Below are 25659 nucleotides of genomic sequence, written 5' to 3'. Positions count from 1 at the left end.
ATAAGCTTCAGTCCAGTGGCCTATTCCAAGCACATGGTCGTAATATCGAGAGTCCCACTTCTTTGCTTCCTGCAGATAACTTTGACGTTTTTGATGGTCGCGTTGCTTACAAAACAACCAGCAAATGCAAATCCACTTTATCAGCGTTATGGCGATGTTGCAACGATAGTGAGCTCAAGCAACAAAGCAACTAGCCTTTGTAAAGCTAAGTATAAATGCAGTTCTTCTAAAGACTAAGGTACCACAGTACCAGAAAAGTACAGGCTTGAATCCGATGCTTCTGTATTTCTTAATGATATAGCGCCCTGGATTAAAGCTTGCATTAAAAAGGTACCTAGGCAACTCTGTGGTTTTGGAGTTCAGCCTCGTGTTTACGGCACAATGAAAAAGCTGTACTAGTTGCTTTATAATCAGCGAGTAAACGCACATCCAGCCGATCAGCGTTACGGCAATGTCAGAAAGAAAAATAATGCCAAAGATTAGAGGAACCAGGCATTGCACAGTTTAATATAAGCTGTTTTTAAAGACTATGGCTCCATAAAGACAAATAAAGGCTTGAATCTGACGCTTCTATATTTCTAAATGTTTACTGATAAAAGCTTCTACCAAAAAGGAACTCAAGGAACTCGATGGGTTGCACTTTAGCATCGCGTTTACTACACGGCTGATAAAAGCAGTATCAGGTCTGCAAAACGTCTGCTACAAAAATGCTGCGCTAGCAGACACCATTCAAGTAACGTCATTTTTGGAATGCTTTCTCCAACGTATTTCGCACTGAAGACATCAACTAGCCGTTTGCCGAAACTAATGCCTGCCATACTAAAACACATCGAAGAATACACGCATGAGGGGCTGGATTGATATTTGTCTACTGCCAAGTGCCTGACTTGGTATGTCACAGTACCGTGGTGTGTCGCAGTGCCAACTTTATCGTGGCTATATCTACATTCCAGCACCACAATGCATACAACCACGACCTGTAATCAAAGTGACGAATGAGGACAAGTGATCTGAGTGGGCCGTTCTGGCAGATGACAGCCATGATGAACGGTCAGGCAAGTATCACCAACTGTTCTATCTTCGCTTTACCTGGCAGATGACAGTCATGATGAACGGTCAGGCAAGTATCACCAACTGTTTTGCAAGCTCCACTTTGCTGACATTGACTCTCCTGTGTAAGTCATAGTAATGACAAGTTTGAGATCTAATAAAATTATCGCAGTTCACGTGTTTGACTGAAGCAATAGCTTATACCAACAGTGCATTAGCGATTTGCAAAACACGATACAATATTATATTCGATGGCCCTGTTATTGCTCATTGAAGGTGAAAATAGCCATAATGTATGGATAAAGAACCTACGCTGATTGATTTGACCTCACAACAAACACAACGAGATGCACCTCTGCCATCGGTGAATACAGATCTTTCGTCTGGCCGACCTATTAGAAATGTTATACGAAAGACTACCGAAACATTAGCACAAATCTTCAGCGTGTGCCATTACCGGATCCAGGAAAGAGCATTTTAGCATTTCTGAATCAACATCCATGCCTTACTCTACATATTCAGACTTTGAGACATTAAACGTATCAGTGGAAGGCCCAGCTGACAATCTTGATAAAAGCAGCACACAGAAAATCGATGACGAGGTCCCGTGTAACATTTACGATATAGTTGTTCGCAGCGATGAAGTTATGAAGGAGTCATTGTTATACCAAGGCAAAAAGTGCAGTGCCACTTTCATGTTGTGAATGGAACTTGAGATGAAAGACGTTTGAATGTTTATTTTCAAAACAAGGCCTAGATTATTATGAATGTAGACGACTTGATGTTGTTGTTGTTGTTGTGGGGCTTAACGCCATTTTTCAGCACATGATAGGCTATGTATGGCGGCCAGTATTAATGGTGGAGGAAGAACCCGGGAAAACCCCGGGAAGAACCACCGACCCACGAGAAGCTACTGGCAAGCTTTCTCACATACCCACATTGGCCGAATCCTAGACTCGAACCCACGCAGAAAGAGGTGAGATGGCAGTGATCTGTAACGGAGAGCGCTTTAGACCACTCGGCCACTCGGGGCCCCTAGACGACTTGAAAGTTTTCCTGAAAGCCGCAGATACTAGGTAACGATAGGGTACGAGACCATTGCCATATGACCGGTAAATACAACCGACACTTGCAACATTAAATTGCACATCTACCAGCCAAAACAAGGTAGCAATTGTTATTCATAACCTGCTGTACCATGACCATCATCTTACACTGGAGGTTATCAGAACAGCCTTGTTTTTAAAACAATATGGAAAAATGCAGCACACTGTAAACAATATGGAAAAATGCAGCACACTCTGGCTGGTACAGCAGCAGTTTATCGATATAATCCTGTTCACGAACATCAGCCTCTGCAGTAGCTAATATGCCAAAGGAAGTGTTTTGTGACACGATCAGGCACACGGCGATCGGCTGTGGGAATGACAACATTTACCTTTAGTTGTGAAATGGAATTTAACTATACGAATACATGAGCAGCAAGGAGCGATTAGAAGAAACGTAGATTATACTGATATATGCATAGCTAACACAGTCCTGACTGTACAGTCTAAAAAGATATGAGCATCCGCTGAAAGTATGCAAGACATTTGACTGTTAGAACGTTGGCAGCTACCACGAACTTTGCCAAAAGACCGATATACTTTTTCTGGCGGACATCTTTGAGGCATTCCTCGACACCTCGCTAAAGCACTACCGCAAGGACCTGGCCTATTACTACAGCGTACCAGGTATGAGCTGGAACGACCAAGTAACATTACAGATACACAACTCGAGCTGCTAACAAATATTGACAAGTACTTAATAATTGTGAAGGGTATCCATTGCTGCATTTCGAAAGTGACCAGGTAGAACGCAAACACAAATAACACAATATGCCTTCACCATGACAGAGAAATACCAACCATTCTTATATCATACGCGAGTCGACCATCCTACACTCTGATCACTTCGATTGGACGCATCCAAGAGCTACATCCTTGAAATCAACATCGAGCATGCGGAGTCACTTGACAACACATACAAGAAGTACCCGCTGGCTGTAGAAATAATGAGGGTTCAAATGGACTTTCTTAGCTACTATTAATATGCCTCAGTAAGCAAACTAGAAGGCAAATTGTCCGAATGACGAAGCTGGTTCCAACACTGCGGGAACAATTAGTCCTACGTTGTCCACTACCGAAAATTGCAGCTTTACATATTGAACTTCACGTCACTAAAGCTCATCCTGTAATGGAATTAGCACAAATCGGCTTAACCGACCCATTAATACGAAGCAGGCTGTCCTCGGCCTTAGAAAGCACTTAATGTACGCGTTTCACTGCAATCATGTCAAATCTCAAATCTTCTGTACACGAACACTGACAGTGTAATTCGTGGCAACGAAACTGACTATGTCTACCACGAAGTGGTTGATGATGCTCATTTCCACGACACGAGTGAATATCCTAAAGAGCAGTTACTCTGCATGACAAGACGAGCAAAAACAGGAACGTTTAAGGATGGGTACTCCGGAAAGTCCATTGCTGAGTTTGTGGGCCATCGCCCAAACTTAACTCCATATTAACGGCTTACAGCTCAGAAATGCACAAGGCAAAATGAATAATTAGGGCAGTTTAACGACCGACGTAAGACATCATCTCTACCTTGAATATGTCCAAAAAGAAGAAAGTTTCGACACTCATGACCACCATTAGTATCGGCCGCCACAAGATGGGGAGTACAGTATAAAGGACACGATTCCATACACACACAAAAAAAGCTAGTATGCTTCTCCAAACACCATATCGTAAAGGTTGCCACTTTCAGAAACGTTGACAACTGAATCTACATGCAGCTCTACTCTGGCAATCTATATAATCATGTTAATGCCTGCCCAGTCTAAGCACCTAAAGCCGCCCGCAATGCAAAATGTGGCATCGACCTTCAGTGTTTGACCACGAATCTGATAGTCATACAAATGGTTGGCATCATGCATCTTCTCGCCTTTCTTATTCCCGTTATATTAGCCACTGACATGGCAGCAGTGCTCGACGCGGTTAGTTCACCTAATGGTATTGCCCTTAATTGAGTCGTTCATGCCTCAAATAGCTGCAGTGGTAAAAGAAAAAATCTGAGCGAGGCCTGTGCGCTAGCGCGATGGTAAAGGTTCTCTCCAGATTTGAACTTCTTCGTATGTCCCAGTCAATAAAGCACTTCTTATGAGCCTACACTAACGATGAGTTACCTTATTAATTATAACTTAGACTCACATCGATATTAATGAACCATATGTGGGTGCCCCAGGTGGCCGAATGGTTTGAGGTGATCGACTTTACAGATCACTAACATATCATCCCTGTCCGTGTTTATTCGAGTCTCGACTCGGCCATCATGGGTATCTAAGAAAGCTTGTCAGTAACTTCTCGTAGGTCGGCGGGTCTTCACAGGGTTTTCCCGGGTGCTGATAAAACCAAATATAAAGGCCGCTATATATAGCATATATTCTGCTGATATATGGCGTTAAGCCCCAAAACGGACTGTTACGACTCTTACAGTCTTAAACTTAGTAACAGAAAAAAGTGAAAACAAATAAGGTTTGCAAAATTCAAAATATAATATATTTCAGCAAATTAAAAAATGAACAATAAAAGCTTACTTAGAGTACGTGAATGAAAACCTAGATAGTCCTAAACGTTCTATTAAAAGTCCAAAATCATCGAGTTTTCCAAATGAGTTCTAGTAAGAATCAATAGTTTTAGATGCTAAGAGTCGTGACTTATCACAATGATATAATCCAAAATGTCTTGAAATGGATTCACAGTAATTCCAAAACTACGTTCTCCTAAAATGTATGAGCACTATGTAATTCAAATGAATTATTGAAATAAATAAAATTATATCATATCAACTTAACACAACTAAAAATAATTCGACTAAGACTGATGTTTAAGATAGGAATATCTAATACTTTGGTAAATAATTCTTATATAAAAACCAAGTCTAAGTGCAGAACCAGAATGAGGGTTGAGTACCCATTTCCAGATCATTCTAACTTGTCAGCAAAGTCAAGTCCTTTACCAGCTATGCAATCAAAAATTATGTCAACTGGTTTTCCATGGCGTGAAGCTCATGACCTGATCTCAAATCCCATCAAATTCAACAAATTTTCATTTATACCTTCCAAGGTCAAAAAGCGATAATAACATGTTTACTCCAATTAAAGGTACAACACACTATCTTAAAACTATGTAATGCATTTAAAAATGACCCTTAAAGTCATTAATCATGAAAATTAAGAAACATAATATAAGTATACATAACATAACTGTGTCATCAGTTCTGTGTAGGACTATAGCAATCGGTTATTTCAAGATTCGACGGAAATAGCTGAACGATGTTCCGACTGGGAAAATAGTGGTATGGTCTGTTTACAACAATATCTACTATATATAAAATCTTAAGTTATCCTTCTCAAACTATATTAGGCTCGGAAAAGCTCGGAAATCATGAAGTATTTCCACTGTGAAAAGGTCTGTTGGATTACGAGGGAAATATTTGAGCCCAAGTGCCGAGCTGAAATGTACTGATGCTGCGGCGAACATTTCTGCAGCACAAAGGCATGGTTGACAGTTACTCATGCATGATCAATTACTTGGTGAATAAATTATATTCCATATACATACACAAATGTGTTTTTCACATGGAATAAACATACTCATGCAGCAAGTGCAACTTTGATGTCTGTGTACGGGTGACGTCACAAAAAAATGCTCACGGCAATAAAGGTAAATCAGGGTTATCATGTAACAAATAAATATGGTATCCTTTTCTTATACATTGCGGTATTGACGGCAAGCTCTTCTCTTGTTCCACCTATCTTGATGGTTACATTTCTGTCAAAATTCAGATTTTATCCTTGGCTTGGTTTAGGGTTCTTTGTAGCATGTAAACTTTTCCAACGCCCTTATACGATGCACAGCACCATGTTTTTTAATAGTACTGGAAAATACTCATACAGCACCTAACTGCATAAATAATTCATTTCCTTAATATCGTAAATTGGTAAATTCGTTTAATTTTCTTTTGAAAATTTTTCTAACACATGCAAACTAATGAAAAATCATAGCAACATATATTATATTTGTGACAAACGTAAATGTAGGAAACTGCTAAATAGCCAATAATTAACATGCCGTGCAAGAATATGAAAATGTAGTTAGTAATATCTTTTCGGAAGATGCATCAGGTAGTCACTTTCTTTTATACACGTAGCAATTAAATTTTCTGGCAGATCGTAAAATGGATTGAACTATTTGGTGATTTTCCATACTTAGTTGAAATGGTTTAAGCTAACGCCGAAAAAAGTGTGCGTCAAGAAATAAATCGTCTGTGACATTATTTGAAAACTCTTACACATTACTGAGCTGATAATAATAATAATAATAATAATAATAATAATAATAATAATAATAGTAATAATAAAATAATAATAATAATAATAATAGACAGCAAGCAACCTGTCCCAGCACGAGTTCGAAGAGCAGTACTGGCATAAGGGAAAGAACTCAAAGATGCTCCGTCAGATAAACGAATTGGAATTGCTGTTCCCTTTACATTGGTAGAGCAAAATATGCTCTCTCTCTCTCTCTCTCTCTCTCTGCAATGATAGGTCAATGAACAAGGTATCGAGAGACTATTTCTCACCAATGAAAAGTTTAATGACTTAAAATTACATTGCAATACATAATGGAAGATATTTAAGAGAATGAAAACATCAGATGGAGAGAGAACGTAGACCTTAAAACTGATGTAAACAAGATAATGTAAACAAAAGTCATTTAAAAAACACATACTCTTAATTTTAAGAAAATGAGACATACCTCTAACGCTTATAACAACAAATACTAAACTATTCATCTCGTAGCAAGAAGAAAGGACAATAATTGTTGCTTCAACATGAATGAATGTATCCTTATCAAAGGGTTACAGGAACCCCTCTTTGTCTGGAATAAAAATGTATTTGACATAGTTTCCTGTTACCGTCTTTATTTAAATATACTTAGTATCGAAATGCAGCCAGCTAGAACCAAATCTGCCATGACATAATGCATAGGCAGATTAGGGTGCATGCTATTCTTTTGAAAAACCTAAGAACGTACAGCGTAGACCTTGATCTACCAGCCAATTTTGCGACGACAAAGCTGGTTCTGTAGTGGGCACATTTGAGGTGCGTATACTGCACAAATATATACAGTATGTGGGAATATCTTTATATGACATTATTTCAACCATTTGATAAGTTATCCTCTACTGTAACTGATAACTTTTCAACAATTTACTCAGCTAACCTTTCATTTAATGTATGGCTACTCTTAACTTCATAGTATGTCAAATAAGAGTTTTTGAAAACGACGGGAAGAAATAAAATGTTGATCAAAAGGAAGAAGTTTAAGTTGTAGCTAAAGATCTATTTTCTCATTTAATTGATTAAATGCATAATACATACAAGCTTATTAAATAATTAAAAACTTAAATTTTATATAAAGAACAATAAGCGTTACCTATTGATAAGATGTGATACATTACAATGCAACTAGGTAAGTTGCTTCTCCACAGCCCTCTGTTTCTTAATACTAATAAACTCCAAACCTGGAAGTTCTGCGCATGATATATTAGAGTTATTACTTCCTTTAATTTGCAATACAGCAAACTCCTTTATCCAAACCTGGTTCGGTTGCTTCGAACCAAATGTTTCTTTACGAAACGTGCAAATTTGCTATGAGGGTTATCTGAAAAGTTCTGAATATTTTGTCATAACGCTTTGCTTTTTTGAACGTTTCAATAACAATTAACGCTAATCAATAGACAAAATAATGCATGCGTCATGCCTGGGACCTGCAGAAATGCGGTTTGAAATCGCATAAACAGCTACTTGATAGATTTGAAAAGAGACATCTGAATGAGATTGTCAACGGTGATGAAAAATGGATGTACTTTTTAAAACCCAATTCAAGACATAATATTAAAGTTTGCATCCAGGAAAATAAGCAGGGACCACAAATCGTTCGTCAAGAGAGGTTTTAAAAAAAAATCGTATACGCATTGTTTTTCGATACAAAAAGACCATGTCGTCCAGGTACCTATGCCAACGCTGATATTGTCGCTGAATATTTGTATGTCTCCAAAGAGTTGCCACTAAGAACCTTCCGTTAGTGAACATGTCCCCGAGGTCTTCATCTCCTCCATGACAACGCACCGGCGCATAGCTAAACATCCTTTTTACAGCCCTGATTTAGCTCCAAGTGATTCTGGATGAATTCAGTTATCAAAGATTAGTTGAGGGGTATACTGTTTTGAAAGCTTTAGCTCGGTTGGAAGTACAGTTTAAGCACCATACAATAAAGTTAATAATGAAGGACGTTGAACATTGAATTATCTTTCTAATATAGCCTTTAGAGATGTATGGGGAATATTTTAAGAGATTACGCTCACATATTGTTCACTGTAAAAATAAACAGTGTTTTACAGCACACTAATACACACACTTTGTTTTTTTAAAAAAAATCCTCAATCAGAACTCCCATTCAAATGAATTCTTTCTTTGTGTCTCTCATTGCGTTCGATGAAAAAGTTGTTCTACGTTACATAGCTTGAAATTGAAAACAATACGTAACGTCTTTAATACAGTCAGCAGAAAAACAAACGCGTTATTTATTTACGGTACACACTACTGCAGATTAACCACGCGTGCAAGAAAGCAAGTTCGGAATTATGCTTTAAAGCTGAAAAATATTAAAGAACTTCTATCTTTTATTATTAAACAAACTAATAGTTCCTTGACATTTTATAACAGAAATAGATCAATGCATCAGAAACAATATCACAAGGTAGGATATTTAATAGTAATCCATGACAAACTCTTATAAAGTTTCCACATCCTCAAAGAATTCATGTCTCTGGTAAGCGTTATTTTGCATTAATCTGTACAATGGATACCTTTGTTTTAGTATAGATTAGCTCCCTTTGGCTTGATGATAATCACTGTCATAATAAACAGCAAAGTGATTCTGTATTAATTTGTTGTGAGAATACAGAGATGATACTTATCTGGGATGGAATGAAACAATGAACTTCGAGTTTATGAATATAGCATAAAACTCGGGTAAGGGTAATCTACATAATATAACCTCTGTTCATTTAACAAGTATGTCGAATTCGCTGTTATCTCGTACAAATACAACACGTCCATTTGTTCTTAAATTTCACGTAGAAACTTTTCTTATCAAGGTTTTCCCCATTTAAGCCAAGTGTTGAGGTTTTTTCTTTCCTTCCTATATTTAAACACTTCCAGTTTCAACTTGTCTCGTTCCAGCTCAATTAGCGCTTTCTGCTGCTCAGTCTCTGACATGGCTATCGACTGTATAGCCATTTCTGCAGAGAGTTTGGTATAAGCTTCTTTCTGAGATACACTTTCATGCAGTTTGGACGCAAAAGTCCCAAAATCAGTTTTTATAACCAAGTTTTCCGCCATGCTTTTCTCGAACAAAGTGTATAAATTTTCCAGTCCTTCTTCAAGTATAGCGGTTACATTGGCCCCTATATCTCGCAGATTTGTGGCATCTCTTTCGTCTTGAGTGTCAATACTCTTTAAGATCTCGTTTATATCTTCCTTCGCCTTTTCAAAATCGTACATAATGTCTTCCTTTATTGTACCAGTCTTATCTTCTAGGTTTTTCTTTATTCCTTGGAGTTCCTTTTTGACGAATTTTTCAATGTCTGAAAGCTTTTCTTGGTTGTCTTTCTGCCAATCCGTAATCTTATTTTGATACTCTTTGTATTTCTTTTCGATATCGTTTGAGCGTCTTCTCCATTTTTCATTGAGTTCCTTCAGCTTTTTTTCCATGTTTGTCATCATGTTGTCACACATTCGGTCAAGAATGGTTATTTTTGTCTTGTCGGACACATCGCTGTGGACAATTTCTTTCCTGGCTGTTACTTCATCATTACAAGAACATTCATCAATGCAGAGAGCCTTTAGTTTATCTAGATGGTTGTTCTCCGCGGCCAGAAGGTACCTCAGACTATCCTAAAAACGAAGAGAGTAGTTAAAGTTATCACAACAAACTACAACCAATCGCTACTATGCTTCTAACTTATAACAATGTAATATTTGTAATTCAGTGTTTACATTTTTGGAAAAAATAGCAACAGCAAACACAAAATAGGGACGTCTTAAATTAAATATACGAGAACATATTTAATTTTTAATCGTTTTCTTCAAATAAATTATTTACAGAGTCCGAACTAACAAGCAAGTTTTTGGATTATGTAACTATCATGAAAAGATAAATGTCATTGTATTGTATTGTATTGTTATATTGCAATGGTGCAAAGATTGAATTTCGCAGTAAATTATGTCGTGGTCAGCGTGACACGCAACCATTAAGACTGTGTAAGGCCTAGACTTGCAAGTGATTTCTCTGTTTGAGGCATGAATTGAATTCTAATTAGAGTCCGTTTCGATAACAGTCTGACAGATATGTCAGTGTAAGGTCAAATAGCGGAAAATGGCAGTGTCGAAGCAAACTAGAGCAAACATTTTGGTAAATCTTGGGTAATTTGAAACAGGTGTCCTAAAATGATATTTTCTAGAACAGTTATTAATAAAGGAGTCATAGAAATGATTATCCCGATTTCGATGGGAGTGTTAAAATTTTGGTGGTTAGAGAAAGTAATCCTGGCTATGCTAAATCAGGAAAATCAATAAGTAATTTATCTCGATAAATAAATCATCCAAGGGACAGGAGGCTTGGAAATTTCAGAGATTCGGAACCAGAGAATTGGATATAATACTTTTATTTGATGGAGATAGCTCCCTACCTGCACCGCATAGTGGAAAAGAGCACAATCCACAACCAAGACGGTTGATGTCCCGAAGAGGAGAGAGGGAGAGAGAGAGAGAGAGAGAGAGAGAGAGAGAGAGAGAGAGAGGGGGGGGGGACAAAGCTGACATATATCGGCAACAATGATTTGGAAAATACCAGAAATGACCGGGTGATGCTGACATGCCGGTAATTTGAGTTTGTGATCGGTATAACAGAATGGCAAATTGAATTTCATATGAATTTTGTAACTCTATTTCTAATTAAAAGTGAATCGTTCAAAGGGCATGATCAATTTTATCTTATGTATGTAATTGATTACATTGCTATAGTTTGTAAACGGAGGCTCCTGAGGTTCTATTCTATATCTCTGCTCAGATTTTTCTATTTCACACATTAGTTTCATATTTTATCTTACTGTTTACTCGATCCGGGCACTAACACCGTGGTCGATCACCTCTTAGATAACGATAATCAAAACATCATAAGTAGTGGGGAGATCACTGACCATCCCACCCTCTGGTGCAAGACTGTAGGTTGCAATGAATACATGGTTGTTTACAGTTTTTTTTTATATCTCAGTCTTACTTTTGAACCTGTGACAGTTCAGAGTAATTTCACATTTGATTATTATGTCAGGTGGAATCTCTTGCGTTATGAATCACATAAAAGGAGTTATACAGAGTCGTAAGGAGTCGTGGACATGTATATAAAGAGAAAATTGATTCATTCCTAATGTCTATTTCCTAGTATTGTTCAAATATCAATCGGCGGACGTATTTATTGTTGTGTTTAAATTTAGTTTTAGTGAAATTGTTTATTGAAATAAATTATCTATTGGTGTTACAAAGTGCTCATATTACAGTCTTGACTAAAGCAACATTTTGAGACTATTGTGAATGCATTCAAAGTACCTCTTGATAATGCCATTGAATTACATCAAGTCTGTTTGGCACTTGATTATATTCAAAGATATTGGTAGATTAGTCATTCAGAACTTGGAATTCATTTGGAAAGCTATATTCTTTAGAACTTCAGATAAACATTTTAGAATTAGTTTGGATTTAATTCATAATACTTTAAGTTCCCCTTAATTTTTTATTGTATAAATTGGAAAATTAAATTATTTGTTAAGTTTTAGAAATCTTGTAGGTTTTGCTTCTTTTCTGCTACTTAGTTTCAGACCATAGAGTCGTAAAATTATTTATTACTTAATCTAAAAGAAATCACTTTTCAAAGTATGAAATAAATAGATGTCTAATATTGTAATAAGCTATCCTACTTACTCCAATTGAAGCCGTTCCCGGTACGTTGTCCTTCCTCCTCGACTGAAGTTCTCTCATTAGGGTTTGACCACATTTTCGTTTCAAGCCTGAGACCTTGTACTCCGTTGCTAAAGGAAGTAACCGCCAGGCCAAATCGCCTTTGAAATAGAATAAAATTTGCATATGTATAATCTCAAAAGAATTTGGATATTAAGGAGCGGATAAAGGTTCAATATGGAGGACAGACGTGACATTAGGCGCACTCAAACGATGTGGGGCATAACATTTGGAGGGAAACATCAAAGGTGTGTTACAATCATACGTATCGTTATATGGCATCATGTTCCTGGCAACAACGTTTGTTGTTAGGCAAAACTGCAATATGATTTGTATTATTACCGACCCTTCCTTTGGAGTTATAGATGCATTCAGCTAAACGATTTTGAAATGAAGAGAGCCAATATTACTGTAAATAAAGATATTCGTCACATTCTGATAATACAATCTGCATATAAATGCAGTTTCTTTGGGTGCAAAACTAATTTAATATATAATACGTACCTATAACTACTGCCGTGCTACTTCTTCCAGGAAGAAAAACCGTTCGTTCAAGCTTCATCTTCCAACCTCTTATTAGATTAAACGTTCTAGAATTCTAGAACAGTGAGAACCCATGACCAGTCTGACTACCACATTATAGGATCATGCAGTTATACTCTTTGTCTTGGACCAAGAATATGCATGGGTCATCAATGCGGGGTGGGAGGAGGTCATCTTGTAATAATGACAAGTAAGTATTACAATATTACAAATTAGTTTTACACACCAGCAAGACCTTTTAACAGTAGTAAGTACGTGTGACTATTATCTTGCAGAATATGAAGCTCAGACGGAGGTTGTAGGCCTCAAAACAATATTTAGCATTACAGTACTACTGAAAGCTGGCAGCAGTTCGGGCTCGTGTAATGCCGTAACTGTTGAATCCAACGAAAAGTGTCTTCTCTCTGGTGCTGCAAAGACCGAAGGTATAAGGGGGAGAAAATAGTATTTAACCTAATAGACGAGGCTCTCAAAACATCTTCTAATGATAAGGGATTAAAATAGGCTCATGAACTATCATGGACGAAAGGACTATCTCAGTGAAAGACTGACTAGCTCTCTTGATAGTGAGGACAATCCACATAGAAATGGTGATGCTAAGATATCAGCGGAGCCTTTAATAACACCTAAGAGGCACTTCCTACCCTTTCTGTTCCCTTTTAATACGGTCAAATAGCACCTTAGCTCATTAACTGGGCGATAAATCTATCTTGATCATCTTCAGCAAAGATATGACTTAGACTGGGGATCTATAAAGAGAGTGTGGCAACTAGCTAGTTTCTCGCCAGGCGTTAAGGAGAGCAAGAACAATACCTTAAAATGTCAAGTTCTCGGAAGAAACTTCACCCAAATGTTCACAAGGAGGGTTTTACAAAGCCCACGACACGCATAAGAGATTCCATCTAGGCTTTAGTGAGCGAGATAATGGTCTCTGCAGCTCAAAATACTTGATAATATCGGAAAGATAAAGGTCCAAGCCGATGGCCAGACCTTCAGAGAACTTAATCGTGTTAGACAGGGATGCTCAATAGCCTTTAAGAGTAGAAACCGAACATTATCTCTGTTCAAACAGGCAGAGAAGAAGTCTGCCTCTGCACTCTAAAAGATAGCTAAGATTAACTAGTCTCCTGTTGTACCAATATCTAACGATTATCCACATTACAGTTTAGACCTGTGACGTGGACAGTCTCCTGGCTTGGAAGATGCAGTTGGCAACCTTGCTCGAAACTTATCCTAGCTGACAGACTGTCTGAATGAGCCAAGCGAGAAAGTGGAGTATATGTGAGCTGTTGTGAAGACGTCAGCCTCTGTGCTGAAATAGCTATTTCATACTCTGAGGTAATGTCATGGGCTGGTGTACCAACATGTCAAGTTTATGTGCTAATCTTGTGTAGCATTAGCGGAATTATTCTGAACGGTGGGAAGACGTAAATGAACAGATGATTCCGCCTTAGACTGGAGGCATTTTTTGCCCAAGTCGTTTGATCTGGGACTGGGGGAGACATAGAAGGGGAAAGTTTGGTTCAGTCTCATCGCGAGCAAGCCCACCAAGGGTCTCCCCCACAATGTTAACAGGAACACAGCTTCAGGCTGGTGCAGAGACGATTTCGAAGGACTGTATTACCTCTCCTGAATAGACTGTCCGACAGATTATTTTTCTTACTCTGAATATGGCGAACTCCCAGGAGAATGAGGTTACAAACTTGCACACAAAGAGAAGTAGCGCGTGTGTGCTTCCTTGTCGCCTGAGGTACAGTACTGCCGATATGTTGGAGGAGGATACCACCACACAATGACACCTTCTTTGGTTGACCGACCATTTAGGGCTAAATATACCACCTTCATTTTCAAATTATGTATGTGAAAGGTACCTTCTTACTCGGACGTCAATCCCGGAAGAGCTAGCCCCTAAGGCTCCTCTTGAGAGCCGCAACCGATTGCATACTAGCTCAAGTGATTATGAAAATTCTGTCTCAGGAGAAATCCGATGTGATAGAGAATACTTGTGTGATTTTCAGTTTGCTTGAAGGCGAATCTGAAGCGGATGCAAACATAATCTTCTCCTGAGTGGAATTAGGTCAGCCTCAAAGTTCAAGGTGTTCAGAAGTATCAGGTATAGGTGAGGTGGCAAAATAAAAGTCCAGAACGACATTACGAAAGTATTGGGATCAACCAGTCGTTGATATACTTGAGGATGGAGATCCCCAGAGCCCTCAACTGGGTGGCAATTAATCTCATCGACGTGATAAAATCCCTGCGAGCGGAGATTTATTTCGGAGGCCTCTTACCACTTATCCCTGGGAACAGAGATATTATCGGAGTTCCAAATTTTAAAACTTCCCGGAACAGATAAAATTAGAGGTATTTCTTGTAAGAAGAAATACTTCGGATTGAAAGGTACCCATCCTGTAGGTCGATGGACACTGCTCAGTCACCGGGCCTTAACGCGTTTCTGACAGAGGCGGTTGACTCCACCTTCAGTGCTTACTCCCGATGAAATGTGTTTACAGCAGACAGAATGATGACAGCTGAAATTTTCTTCCTTTTGCAACGCAAGAAAATCTGGGAGCAAAAGGCCAGAAACTAATCTTCAGTCACCCTCTATATTTCACCCTTTTGCAGAAAATCGTGCACCTTTTACCTTAATTGAACCAGTTTTTACTTGTATAACAGAACCGATGTTCTTTCATGAGGGGAATATTCTCAGAAACGAAGTCGGTATCATTTCTTTATTAAAAAGACCCACGTATCTACCGCTATGCTTGACTAAACCTATGAAATGAGAGCAAGCCGAGTGCCTACTGGAATCAATAGACGATGAATACACGGCAGGAGAGGGTTCCAGTCTCCAGGGCCTAACCCATCCTTCCATAGAAGGGGCGGACGAGTCCACCAACTTTCTCCTTTAAACATTTCAGAGGCCTCTTATCACTTACGAAGTCCATGAGGGAAGCTTGAATTGATGTTGCCTCCTGGACTTATCTGGCTGCATCCCTTTAAGAAACACTGAGGAAGGATATAGAAGGTTATTAGGATAACGAACCGTCTTGGCCTGTTTAGACTTGCCAGCAGGCGACAGCGAGGATTAATGTTGCTGGTCCTGCATAACCTGGGAAGTCATGGAGGGAATAAGACCTCTGAAGAACGTGTCGGCTTTCAAGGAAGCAGCCCTATGCAGGTTGTTAAATTGATCTAGTAAGGCCTTTGACGTGTCCAGAGTAACGTCCCTGCCGCAATGGAGGAGCTTCGCCGAGAGCGCCATGGACATTGACAAAGCATATCTCCAAGTTTTGGCAACCGCCTTCAGCAAGCGCTAAAGTGTAACTTGTAACGAAGATTTCATCTTCAGAAGGTACAAATCGACATTCCCACTGCGTCTGGTGGACGGGGAGGGGAAGGGGGAGGGGCTTCAAATAACGTCAACCATGTATCCGGACGCTGAAACCAGTGGCTCCATTGCAGATGGGGAATATAATGCCCCATAAGTTGCTTGGTAAATTCATGGTCCTTTGAAAGCTACAGGGAAAGTTCACTTCACAATAGTCTAATGAAGAATAAACGGAGCTCTGGTCGTGAAGAAGCCCCCAAGTTTCTCTCCAAATTTGGGAGGGTTTCCATGTCCTCCACACCTGAAAGCATTGAATTTAAATTCTTGGGTGGAGGCGGTAAACCTCGTTTATTATTTTGTCAAATGACCAGATCTCTTCCTACCTCGCAGCCCAAACCGACAAGTGGGAGGAGGAATGCGAAGCATGTGGATGATGTGTAACCGTTTCAGCCAGATTCTAGGCGAACTCGCTTGGGTCCACATAAATGAAAAGGGCGTCATCATCCTGCTCTCGCTCGCTCCTGGGGTGTGGGGTGGAAACAGGACTCCGTACGAGCAGGTGATGTAGGACCGCGATCTGCCAAATCCAAACTGATATAAAGCCAAGACACATGCATTCATGGCACCATAAAGGGGAAGGTAGAATCGCTTCCCTGGAATGGATGTCCCAAGAACATTAAGGAGGATACGTTTATGCTGACTTCCTATCCAAAACAGTAATGGTCTGTAGAATGCAGACTTGGCCATGTCAACCTGACCCCTTACCACTGACATCTAATGGGTCACTGTTGACCGGTAACGGGTACTGGAAGACCGTTGACCAGTGCCTTGTGGAGCCCTCCTCAGATCTCTCTCTCTCTCTCTCTCTCTCTCTCTCTCTCTCTCTCTCTCTCTCTCTCCACAGATTCAACGATTCAATGATTTTGCGATGGTGCTTCTCCTCCATATACGGGAAGCGCGACTCACGATACAGAGGGTGGTGTACTACTATATGGGGGAGCGCGACTCGCTCTCACGGTTCTTAAGAGGGTATTGCTCCTCCCTAGCCGGAGCGGTTGCAGGTGGATGCGAAACTTCGCAACCCTACTTTCTTTTCCCTTGGAAGGGATCCTAAATTGCACCCATTCCGACTCAAAGAAGGATTCCATACTCTCCTGGGATCGATGAGTATGGGGGAAAATGGCATTGCTTTCTCCCTTTATACTCACGCCTCCTGTCGGCCATGTCCCAAACATCGTCGGGACATAGACAACAGAAAGGAATCCCGTCCATTCGAATGCACCTCTTAAAAGTTAAATATGTTTTGAGAATATCCCCAAGCCTTTCTTATGTCTACATTTCACGACATTTTGTGGCATTCCCGAAAAGAAACGCATGTACTGTGGAAGCTATTAATTCCTGAAAGCGAAAACATCATGCACATTTCGGTTCCATAACGAGTTGTATAATTTATGGTTGCACTGCCTATAGAAACAGTTGTTCTAAAATATTCAGAAGAAGCAATACAAAAAATAATTAAATGCAAGAATTTTGCGAACTGCCTAAACAAGTGCTTATTACTTATCCAACTGCACAATCGATGAACAGAGGGAGTTAAAGTTCAGGAACCACAAATAGGTAGTGATACTTACCCACGGAAAGTGAAAATATAACTGATTACTATCCAAGAAAGTACAATAATACGTTCCTAAGTACAAACTGAAAAAAGACTTACCCTAAAATGGAAATAGAAAAAAGCACCGCCATTTAACACGGTGCGATAAAATCCCTTGAACTAACATGAGCTACCCCATCTCATGGATCGTTTATTTAATTCTGGGCTATAACAGGAGTATGAGGGTAAACTTCAAATCTTCACGTTTATTGTCAGATTTTAATTAGTAACCCCTTTGAATGAAATTATGGGATCTAGACACATTAAAGGGGATTTAAAGTATGGTATTACCGTCGAGAAAAGAAATACTTTGTTTCTTTGTTTTCTTCTAGGCTTTTAAGGGGTGTAGGGAGGGGATTCATACAAACTATAATTTGAAATAACTTGACTACATTTACGGCTGACCTCGGTATCACAATTTCCAATTTTTTTGTTTTTAAAAGACAGTTTTGGCTTAAAATACATCCAAAGAACAAAGCTACCTAATAAAACACAAAATGTGTAAATGGTCTATTTTACAGTAGGTTTCCAAACACGCGTGGTAGTAGACAAGGATATCCTGTCTCTATATACTTTTTATAATACGTAAACAGATTCCGGGACACCTGATTAGATCGAATCCCAGTATGAAGGTTAAAGATACTAAATATGTCTAGTAACAATATACAGATGATACTTCACCGATTATTGATACACCCAAAAACATTGCACTTTTCTTTTGACGTATTAAAGTTCTATGCAAGATTTCTAGCCTCTGTGATCACATTGAAAAGATTAAAACAGTATGTATTGGCAAAGAGAAGAACAGTACAGATAAACGTTCAGAATATTATTATTAAATTGGGAAACGAGATTTCACACTGACAGGCATAAATTGTCAAAATATCATAAGGAATTGTCCGATAATAATTACAAATATACAGCTTCTGATGTAAACTATCTACAAATCTCAGTTGTAAAAAATGTTCTATGACTAACCATTTGATTCAGTGCTTACCAAATCCATATGAAGGAAAATCTATAATTTTATTCCAATCTCCTTTTCAACCTTTATTTATTATGAATGTTATGATAAAATAAAAAGAACAGTATGAATTCAAGGTCGCTTAAAAAGAGGGTGAAAAATGCTAATGCTAATATATATATATATATATATATATATATATATATATATATATATATATATATATATATATATATATATATATATATATATATATATATATATATATATGTGTGTATATATATATATATATATATATATATATATATATATATATATTGATCTTCAGAAACAACCAGGATGCGTAGGCTTACTCGTAATCCTAGGCATTACTAAGTTTTATATGTCCATACATATTTGATATTTTTAACTTTGGAATGGACCTTGTCAAAAATATCACTAGGAAATTTAAAAAAAAATAAACAACAACAAAATCCACTAGTTTTGAAAATATTTTATAAAAGCACAGTGCATAATGTTTGACAAAGTAAACCCAATATGTGGCAAACACTTTTGGTTGTACCAGTTTCATTCAATCATTATAAATGTGATGTGATGTGATTTGGATTTTTAACGTAGCTTTAACAATTTTTCAGTCATATCGCTACGATGTCTGCAGTGTGGCAGTTTATAGTGATGTCTAGCACTGGGGCATCATGCCGCAGACATGTAGCATGATGTCCCACCCAGTCACATTATCCTGACACCGGGCCGACCAGTCCTAACACTAACCTCTTAATGCTGAGCGCCAAGCGAGGCAGCTGTTAGTACCGTTTATGTAAGTCTTTGGTATGACTCGGCCGGGGATCGAACCCACGACCTCCCGCATCAATCATTATAAAAAAGTTGAAGATAGCAGTATGGTATGCTGTTTTATATATCAGTTGTACGACACTGGAATTGGTCTAGTTGGGCATTATTATATATATATATATATATATATATATATATATATATATATATATATATATATATATACAAGCTTAAAGGACTGGTCCAAACGCACACTGCACAGACTCCGATAATGCGCCGGCAAATCGGGATCTATGGGGCTTTTTTATTTGACTTATAAGCAAGTATAGACGGTATGTTTTTATGAATCTTTAAGAAACCATCAACACAGAATTAAGTTTCCACAATATCAGGGTATCACGTGCCCAACTAACGTCTTTCCAAAAACATAAATTTACTGTGCTCTACCCTTGAAATACGTTATTAAATTACATTTACACATCATTATTTGTAATAAAAAAAGGTTGTGTCGATATATACTCAATGATTTTTATAGAATGTCATTCTCACTCCAGACCTGGTCATAAATGGAGTCAATATTATAAATTAATTTATAGTTTTAACCAGAAAGATAGATATTTGACTTTATAAAATAATACTAATGATACTAATGTAAAACAGCAGTAGTTTAAAATGTTTAAAAGAACGACAAGAAACATCATGTTTAAGAGTAAGAGAAGACAGAATAGATTATATTTATTCTTAGGAAGAAACCGTTATGCATTTATTCCATCAATACAATAAAATTATAGTTTTCGGACAATAATGCTTGGTTGGTTGTTATGTAGATATAGAACTGAATTTATCTAAGGTAAATATTATATTACAACATGCTAATAAAAAAGGATCTGTGATGTTTTAAGCTTACCTTCATTTTTGTGGAAGATCTTATAAATCACATAAGCAAAAATAATCAATCTGAAAAATCAGATCTCCACCGTCCTACGTGAAGATTTGACAGCGACCGCATAGGGATCATGTTCTGGTGACCTTTTAGTTAGCCAATGGAAATGCAGATTGAAAAAATCTGAAAGTGAATCAAAGCGTTGGGCACACATTGATGCACTTCATCCACACTGCTCAGTCTCCCAAACACAAAGATATAATATTTAATCTGATTAGGGGATAAAATTAGCAATTATGGTAATAACGTAAGTCATCAGAACATGAATCTAAGCGGTTACTGTCAGATCTTCACGTAATACATCTTCACTAGCCAAGGTTCCTATGGCTTAACCCTATCTACACTTTGGCAGATCGTTCAGATATTCGGGTGCTTTGGGTTTGTGAATTTTATTCGATGCGGCAGTCAAAGTCAATTTGTTAAAATTTTAACGCTGTTCCCACAAGATCAAGACAAGTGGAGCACACGCCTGTAATAGGCTCATGAAAAAGCAATTTTCCACTACATCCTGTCCCTCAAATTCACATGTAATGTCTTCTCTCTGGTATATAGTCATGTTAAAGTTACACAGTATCCTTTTGAAGTTATTAGGCTCATCCATTTTCAGCTGACGTCGTACAACGCACCACTGTTACGCGCTATTGGTTAGCCGACATTAAATACTAAGGGAGACAACTCATGAAATCCATTAGATATTACTAGCACTCAGAAATATCTGGATCCGCCAAGGTGTAGATAGGGTTAACAGATTGGAACCTTGGCTAGCGAAGATGGCACTATAGTGGAGATCATATTTTAATAAGATTGCCAACTTAATTTACCTGTATTTGTAAGTTTATAGAATGAAATATATACATGCAAGACAGAGAAATACATAGCTTATATAAAATGTTGCGCGTGAACACAATTCATAAAGATGGACTGTATATAAAGATATACTCTTTTTTCAATTTGTAAGCACTACAGAAGTATAAAAAAAAGACTATAAACATATAAATTCCCAATCTACTGATGGGGATGTATTTTTGGCTCTCATTAGCAATGATTGATCAAAACAGTTTTGTGTGCTTGATAACACTGGTCAACAGTGAAATCATTACTGACTTGAAAAGGCCCTAATCTGTAGTATTTTGGTGTGCCGAACACGAATATAACCGTGAAAAATTTGTATTGGCTCTCGTTTTGAAGATATTCATATACCTCATTTTCTATGTTTCACTGTGTAAATTTCTCCAGTAGGACTGCAGCAACATCCGGAATAATGATGTAACATTGCATAATACCATCATGCTCACATCATCCACAGTTGATTGCATCATTTTCTGATGCAATGCAATACTAATGCCATGCGGCTGCTGAAGTAAGTTGACGTCAGCAGTGTACTATACATGTGTAGGCCTATTATACTAATGCCAGGCGGCTGCTGAAGCTGACGTAAGCAGTGTACTATATAAAGCCCAATCAGATAGGTTCAGCATTTAAAATATTTCAGACGTTGTGCGAGACAGTTCAAGCTACTGTTACATAAAACTTATTATTTTATCCATTTACGTACAATAAAGAACAGTAATGCCTTGAAAGTGTGTTAATACCGCGGACAATTTTTGCTATATTTGTGGGGAAGTGACATTTGCCAACCAGAAGAAAAGTATCAATTCTCAAGTGAAGAAGGCATATCATCTTTACTTCAGATGCAAGGTTGGTGACCAAGACAAGCCTTGGGCTCCGCATATATGCTGTGCTACATGTACAACACAGCTTTCACAGTGGTTGAATTGCAAAAGGTCATCAATGCCGTTTGCAGTCCCAATGGTGTGGAGAGAGCCAAGCAACCACCTAAATGACTGTTACTTCTGCTTGGTTCCTCCTCTTTCCGGCGGAATAACGAAGCGAAAGAAGTCGAGAATAGTCTACCCAAACATTCCGTCTGCATTGAGACCAGTTCCACATGGTGAGGGACTTCCTATTCCAGAACCTCCAGCAGAATATTCTCTTGATTCATCTGACGAAGACAAAGGTGAGTCGACCTGTTCTTCTCCTGGTCCATCAGCATGCAGTGATCCAGATTTTCACTGTGGTGCATCATCAACCCCACACAGAATAACACAGGAAGAACTAAATGACCCGATTCGTGATTTGGACTTATCAAAGAACAAGGCAGAATTGCTAGGATCAAGACTCCAACAATGGAATCTTCTAGAAGATGTCACAATTACTGCATATCGAAAGCGCCACCAGCAATTGGAGCCTTTCTTCAGAAAGGAAAGTAATCTGATATTCTGTTCTGATATTGAGGGCCTCATGAATGCTTTAAAAATCACTCATGACCCACAAGAATGGAGACTATTTGTGGACTCTTCGAAACTGAGTCTCAAGGCTGTGCTTTTGCACAATGGAAACATTCTTCCATCTATTCCAGTAGCGTATGCTGTCCACATGAAAGAGACATACGATAACTTAAGGCAGCTACTGAATTCCATTGAGTATAACAAGTACAGCTGGCACCTCTGTGGTGATTTGAAGGTAGTTGCCCTTTTAATGGGACTGCAGCAAGGATATACAAAATACATGTGTTTCTTATGCGAGTGGGATAGCCGAGCAAGGGAAATGTACTACATGAGGAAGGAATGGACTCACAGGCAGAATGTAGCCATTGGAGAGAAGAATATCCAACACCCAGCTCTGGTTGAGGCTCAGAAAATCTTGCTACCACCCCTTCACATCAAACTAGGTTTGATGAAGAACTTCGTGAAAGCCATTGACCGGACTTTGCCAGCATTCCGATACCTGCATGAAAAATTCCCTCGACTCAGCGAAGCAAAGATTAAAGAGGGAGTTTTTGTGGGTCCTCAGATTCGAGAGCTTTTCAAAGATGACCAGTTCAACAACTTGCTGGAAGGTGACGCGAAACAAGCATGGAATGCTTTTCGCCTAGTTTCTACAAACTTCCTCGGAAATGTTAGGGCAGAAAACTATAAGGAACTAGTGGAAGACATGTTGATGAAGTATAAGAAACTTGGCTGCAATATGTCTCTAAAGATTCACTTCCTTCATTCCCATTTGGATTTCTTTCCTAGCAACTGTGGTATTGTTAGTGATGAACACGGCGAACGTTTTCATCAAGATATCGCAACAATGGAACAAAGATACCAGGGAAAATGGTCCACTACAATGCTGGCTGACTACTGCTGGACACTCCTCAGAGATGCTCCCGAACAGCTGTACAAGAGACAGGCGAAGAAATCTAAGATGTAGTCAATGACTTGATTTTTTATAGGTAGGCTATTACAGTTGACCTTTTACTATTGGAATGCATTTCGTTATGTAAACATTAATTTCTTGCAGATTACAAAAAAACTAGAGCCAATTTTGCAATTTGACTGTCATATTCGTGTTCAGCACATAAAAATTGATAAGAATTGACTAATTTTATTTCAGTAACATTACTTTTGTAAAAATTTGTTGTCCAGTGTAATAGACCAATTCTGTTCATCTTCATATACGCTTGGTATCTCTTCAAGAACAACGTGTCAAGTACATAATACAAGTAATAACTCACCATGGTTAGGCAGAGTGTAATATCCAATATATGTCTTTCTATTTTGCGGATTCTTAAAAATAGATATCTCCAACTCTGTGGTTTATCTTATCACATTTTTGTCAGGAATTATTTGATATATATGCTAATATAATCTAGTTCCCGATCAACAATTACCTGTGCACGGGAACTATTCAAAAGAAACAAACCAAAGCAACATACATACATACATACATACAAAGCAATACATTCATGCATACATACGTACGTACGTACGTGCGTGCATGCGTGCGTGCATACATACATACATGCATACATAAACACACGCAAGCACGCACGCATGCATGCTTGCATACATGCATATATACCTGTCAATGGCATACGTAAATGCGGTAAAGTTTTAGACCTTATGTAGGGAATTTTGTGTGTATCTATAGTGTTAAATAGGTAGACGAGTTATGAAGGAATGGCTGAGGAAGGAAGAAAGAATGATAACGATGCGGAGGTGGATCAAGATGCAGTGTACACACAAACTTATCTCAGGCAGGATATTGACATCAGTGAGATTAAGTATTACCTGTCATGTTCTCGCCTGAACTGTTTTTAGGGTGCATGTAAGTCACGAATTTTTTTACATCTCTGTACTTTTTGTCATGCAGGACGATCTCGGTTGGTGGCGCAGTCAGTGTCGTCTGCACTGCCCTACTACTGACAGAAGTGAAAGTGGGTGAAAATCCACCCCACTTCATGATAATAGACCTGTCAACTTCAACAACTTTCCCACTTTCTGGGTGAGTTTTAAACATTTCCGCGAAAACGGAGGAGTTTTCGGCGAGAAGACTTTTCGTTGTAGAGATCCGTTTTCCTTCCACCACCAATACCACGTCGTTAAATAGGTCGTTATCGCCATTGGTGTCGTGTGATGAATTTAATTTTTCTGTCATAGTAGCCATGTTTTACACCTATAGCACATATGTCTCTACAAAAATTGATGGCATAAATCCTTTACCTGAATGCTTAAACAGTGGTCCTTTGTCTGGCAGGTACATACAAATGTCTGCTTAAACCTGGCATTTCAAAATGTCGATGCGCTCATGTCCCATGTTCAATAAAATCAATCCACCAGTGGGAATTAGGTAAACTAACACTGAGTCACCTTTGGGCAATATGATCAGTATGAACAACTGATAATTATATTTCCTCAATAACACTGTGTTGCCATTGGATCAGTGTACATAGTGGAATAGTGCTGGTACTTAAGAATAGTATAATACACATGAATCACCTAGTGTATTTGTATATCGCCAAGCACCGCCTGAATGACATGCCGTAGTAATTCCAATGTAAGTAAACATCAGTCAGCTTCGTCAGGAATTTGAGGTGAAAGTTACTTTTACATTTACAGTACACATTTTGATGGGAATGAAAAAGAAAATAAAAAGAATCTTTCATTTTTTCTTAATAATGTTTTATGTGATAAATAGAAATTAAGCGTAATATAATTATGCCCAGAATGACATCTGACCTTACGCAAAGGGACATCACTCGTACAAAGTGGCAATATGTATATTCAACAAAACAGTCCAATACAGGAAGTTTAATTTAAAATCAATTTATATTATCCAGTTAGACCGATGTACAAAGTACAATCTTTGAGAT

The 25659-nt window shown here is 38.3% G+C and overlaps 1 protein-coding gene across 2 annotated transcripts; it reads right to left on the bottom strand.

Moving 5' to 3' along the window:
• Positions 1 to 6719: 6719 nt before the first annotated feature.
• On the bottom strand, positions 6720 to 25338 carry LOC149795293 (uncharacterized). Of its 2 annotated transcripts, none has more exons than XM_089965017.1 (3): positions 24578 to 25338; positions 12203 to 12339; positions 6720 to 10120 (listed from the first exon to the last, which is right to left on the bottom strand). In XM_089965017.1, the coding sequence occupies exons 1-3, from the start codon at positions 24951 to 24953 to the stop codon at positions 9317 to 9319; spliced, it is 1317 nt and encodes a 438-aa protein (XP_089821143.1). In that variant the 5' UTR covers positions 24954 to 25338; the 3' UTR covers positions 6720 to 9316. The 2 variants fall into 2 exon arrangements, with proteins under 2 accessions (XP_089821143.1, XP_089821144.1); XM_089965018.1 differs by having other exon boundaries at positions 25010 to 25338.
• Between the last annotated feature and the right edge of the window lie 321 nt (positions 25339 to 25659).

This window comes from Sinohyriopsis cumingii, chromosome 7 (genome assembly GCF_028554795.1).
Source record: "Sinohyriopsis cumingii isolate HCF-2022 chromosome 7, ASM2855479v2, whole genome shotgun sequence".
In the NCBI taxonomy this organism is placed as follows: Eukaryota; Metazoa; Mollusca; class Bivalvia; order Unionida; family Unionidae; genus Sinohyriopsis; species Sinohyriopsis cumingii.
This window is presented reverse-complemented; position numbering and strand designations above follow the sequence as displayed.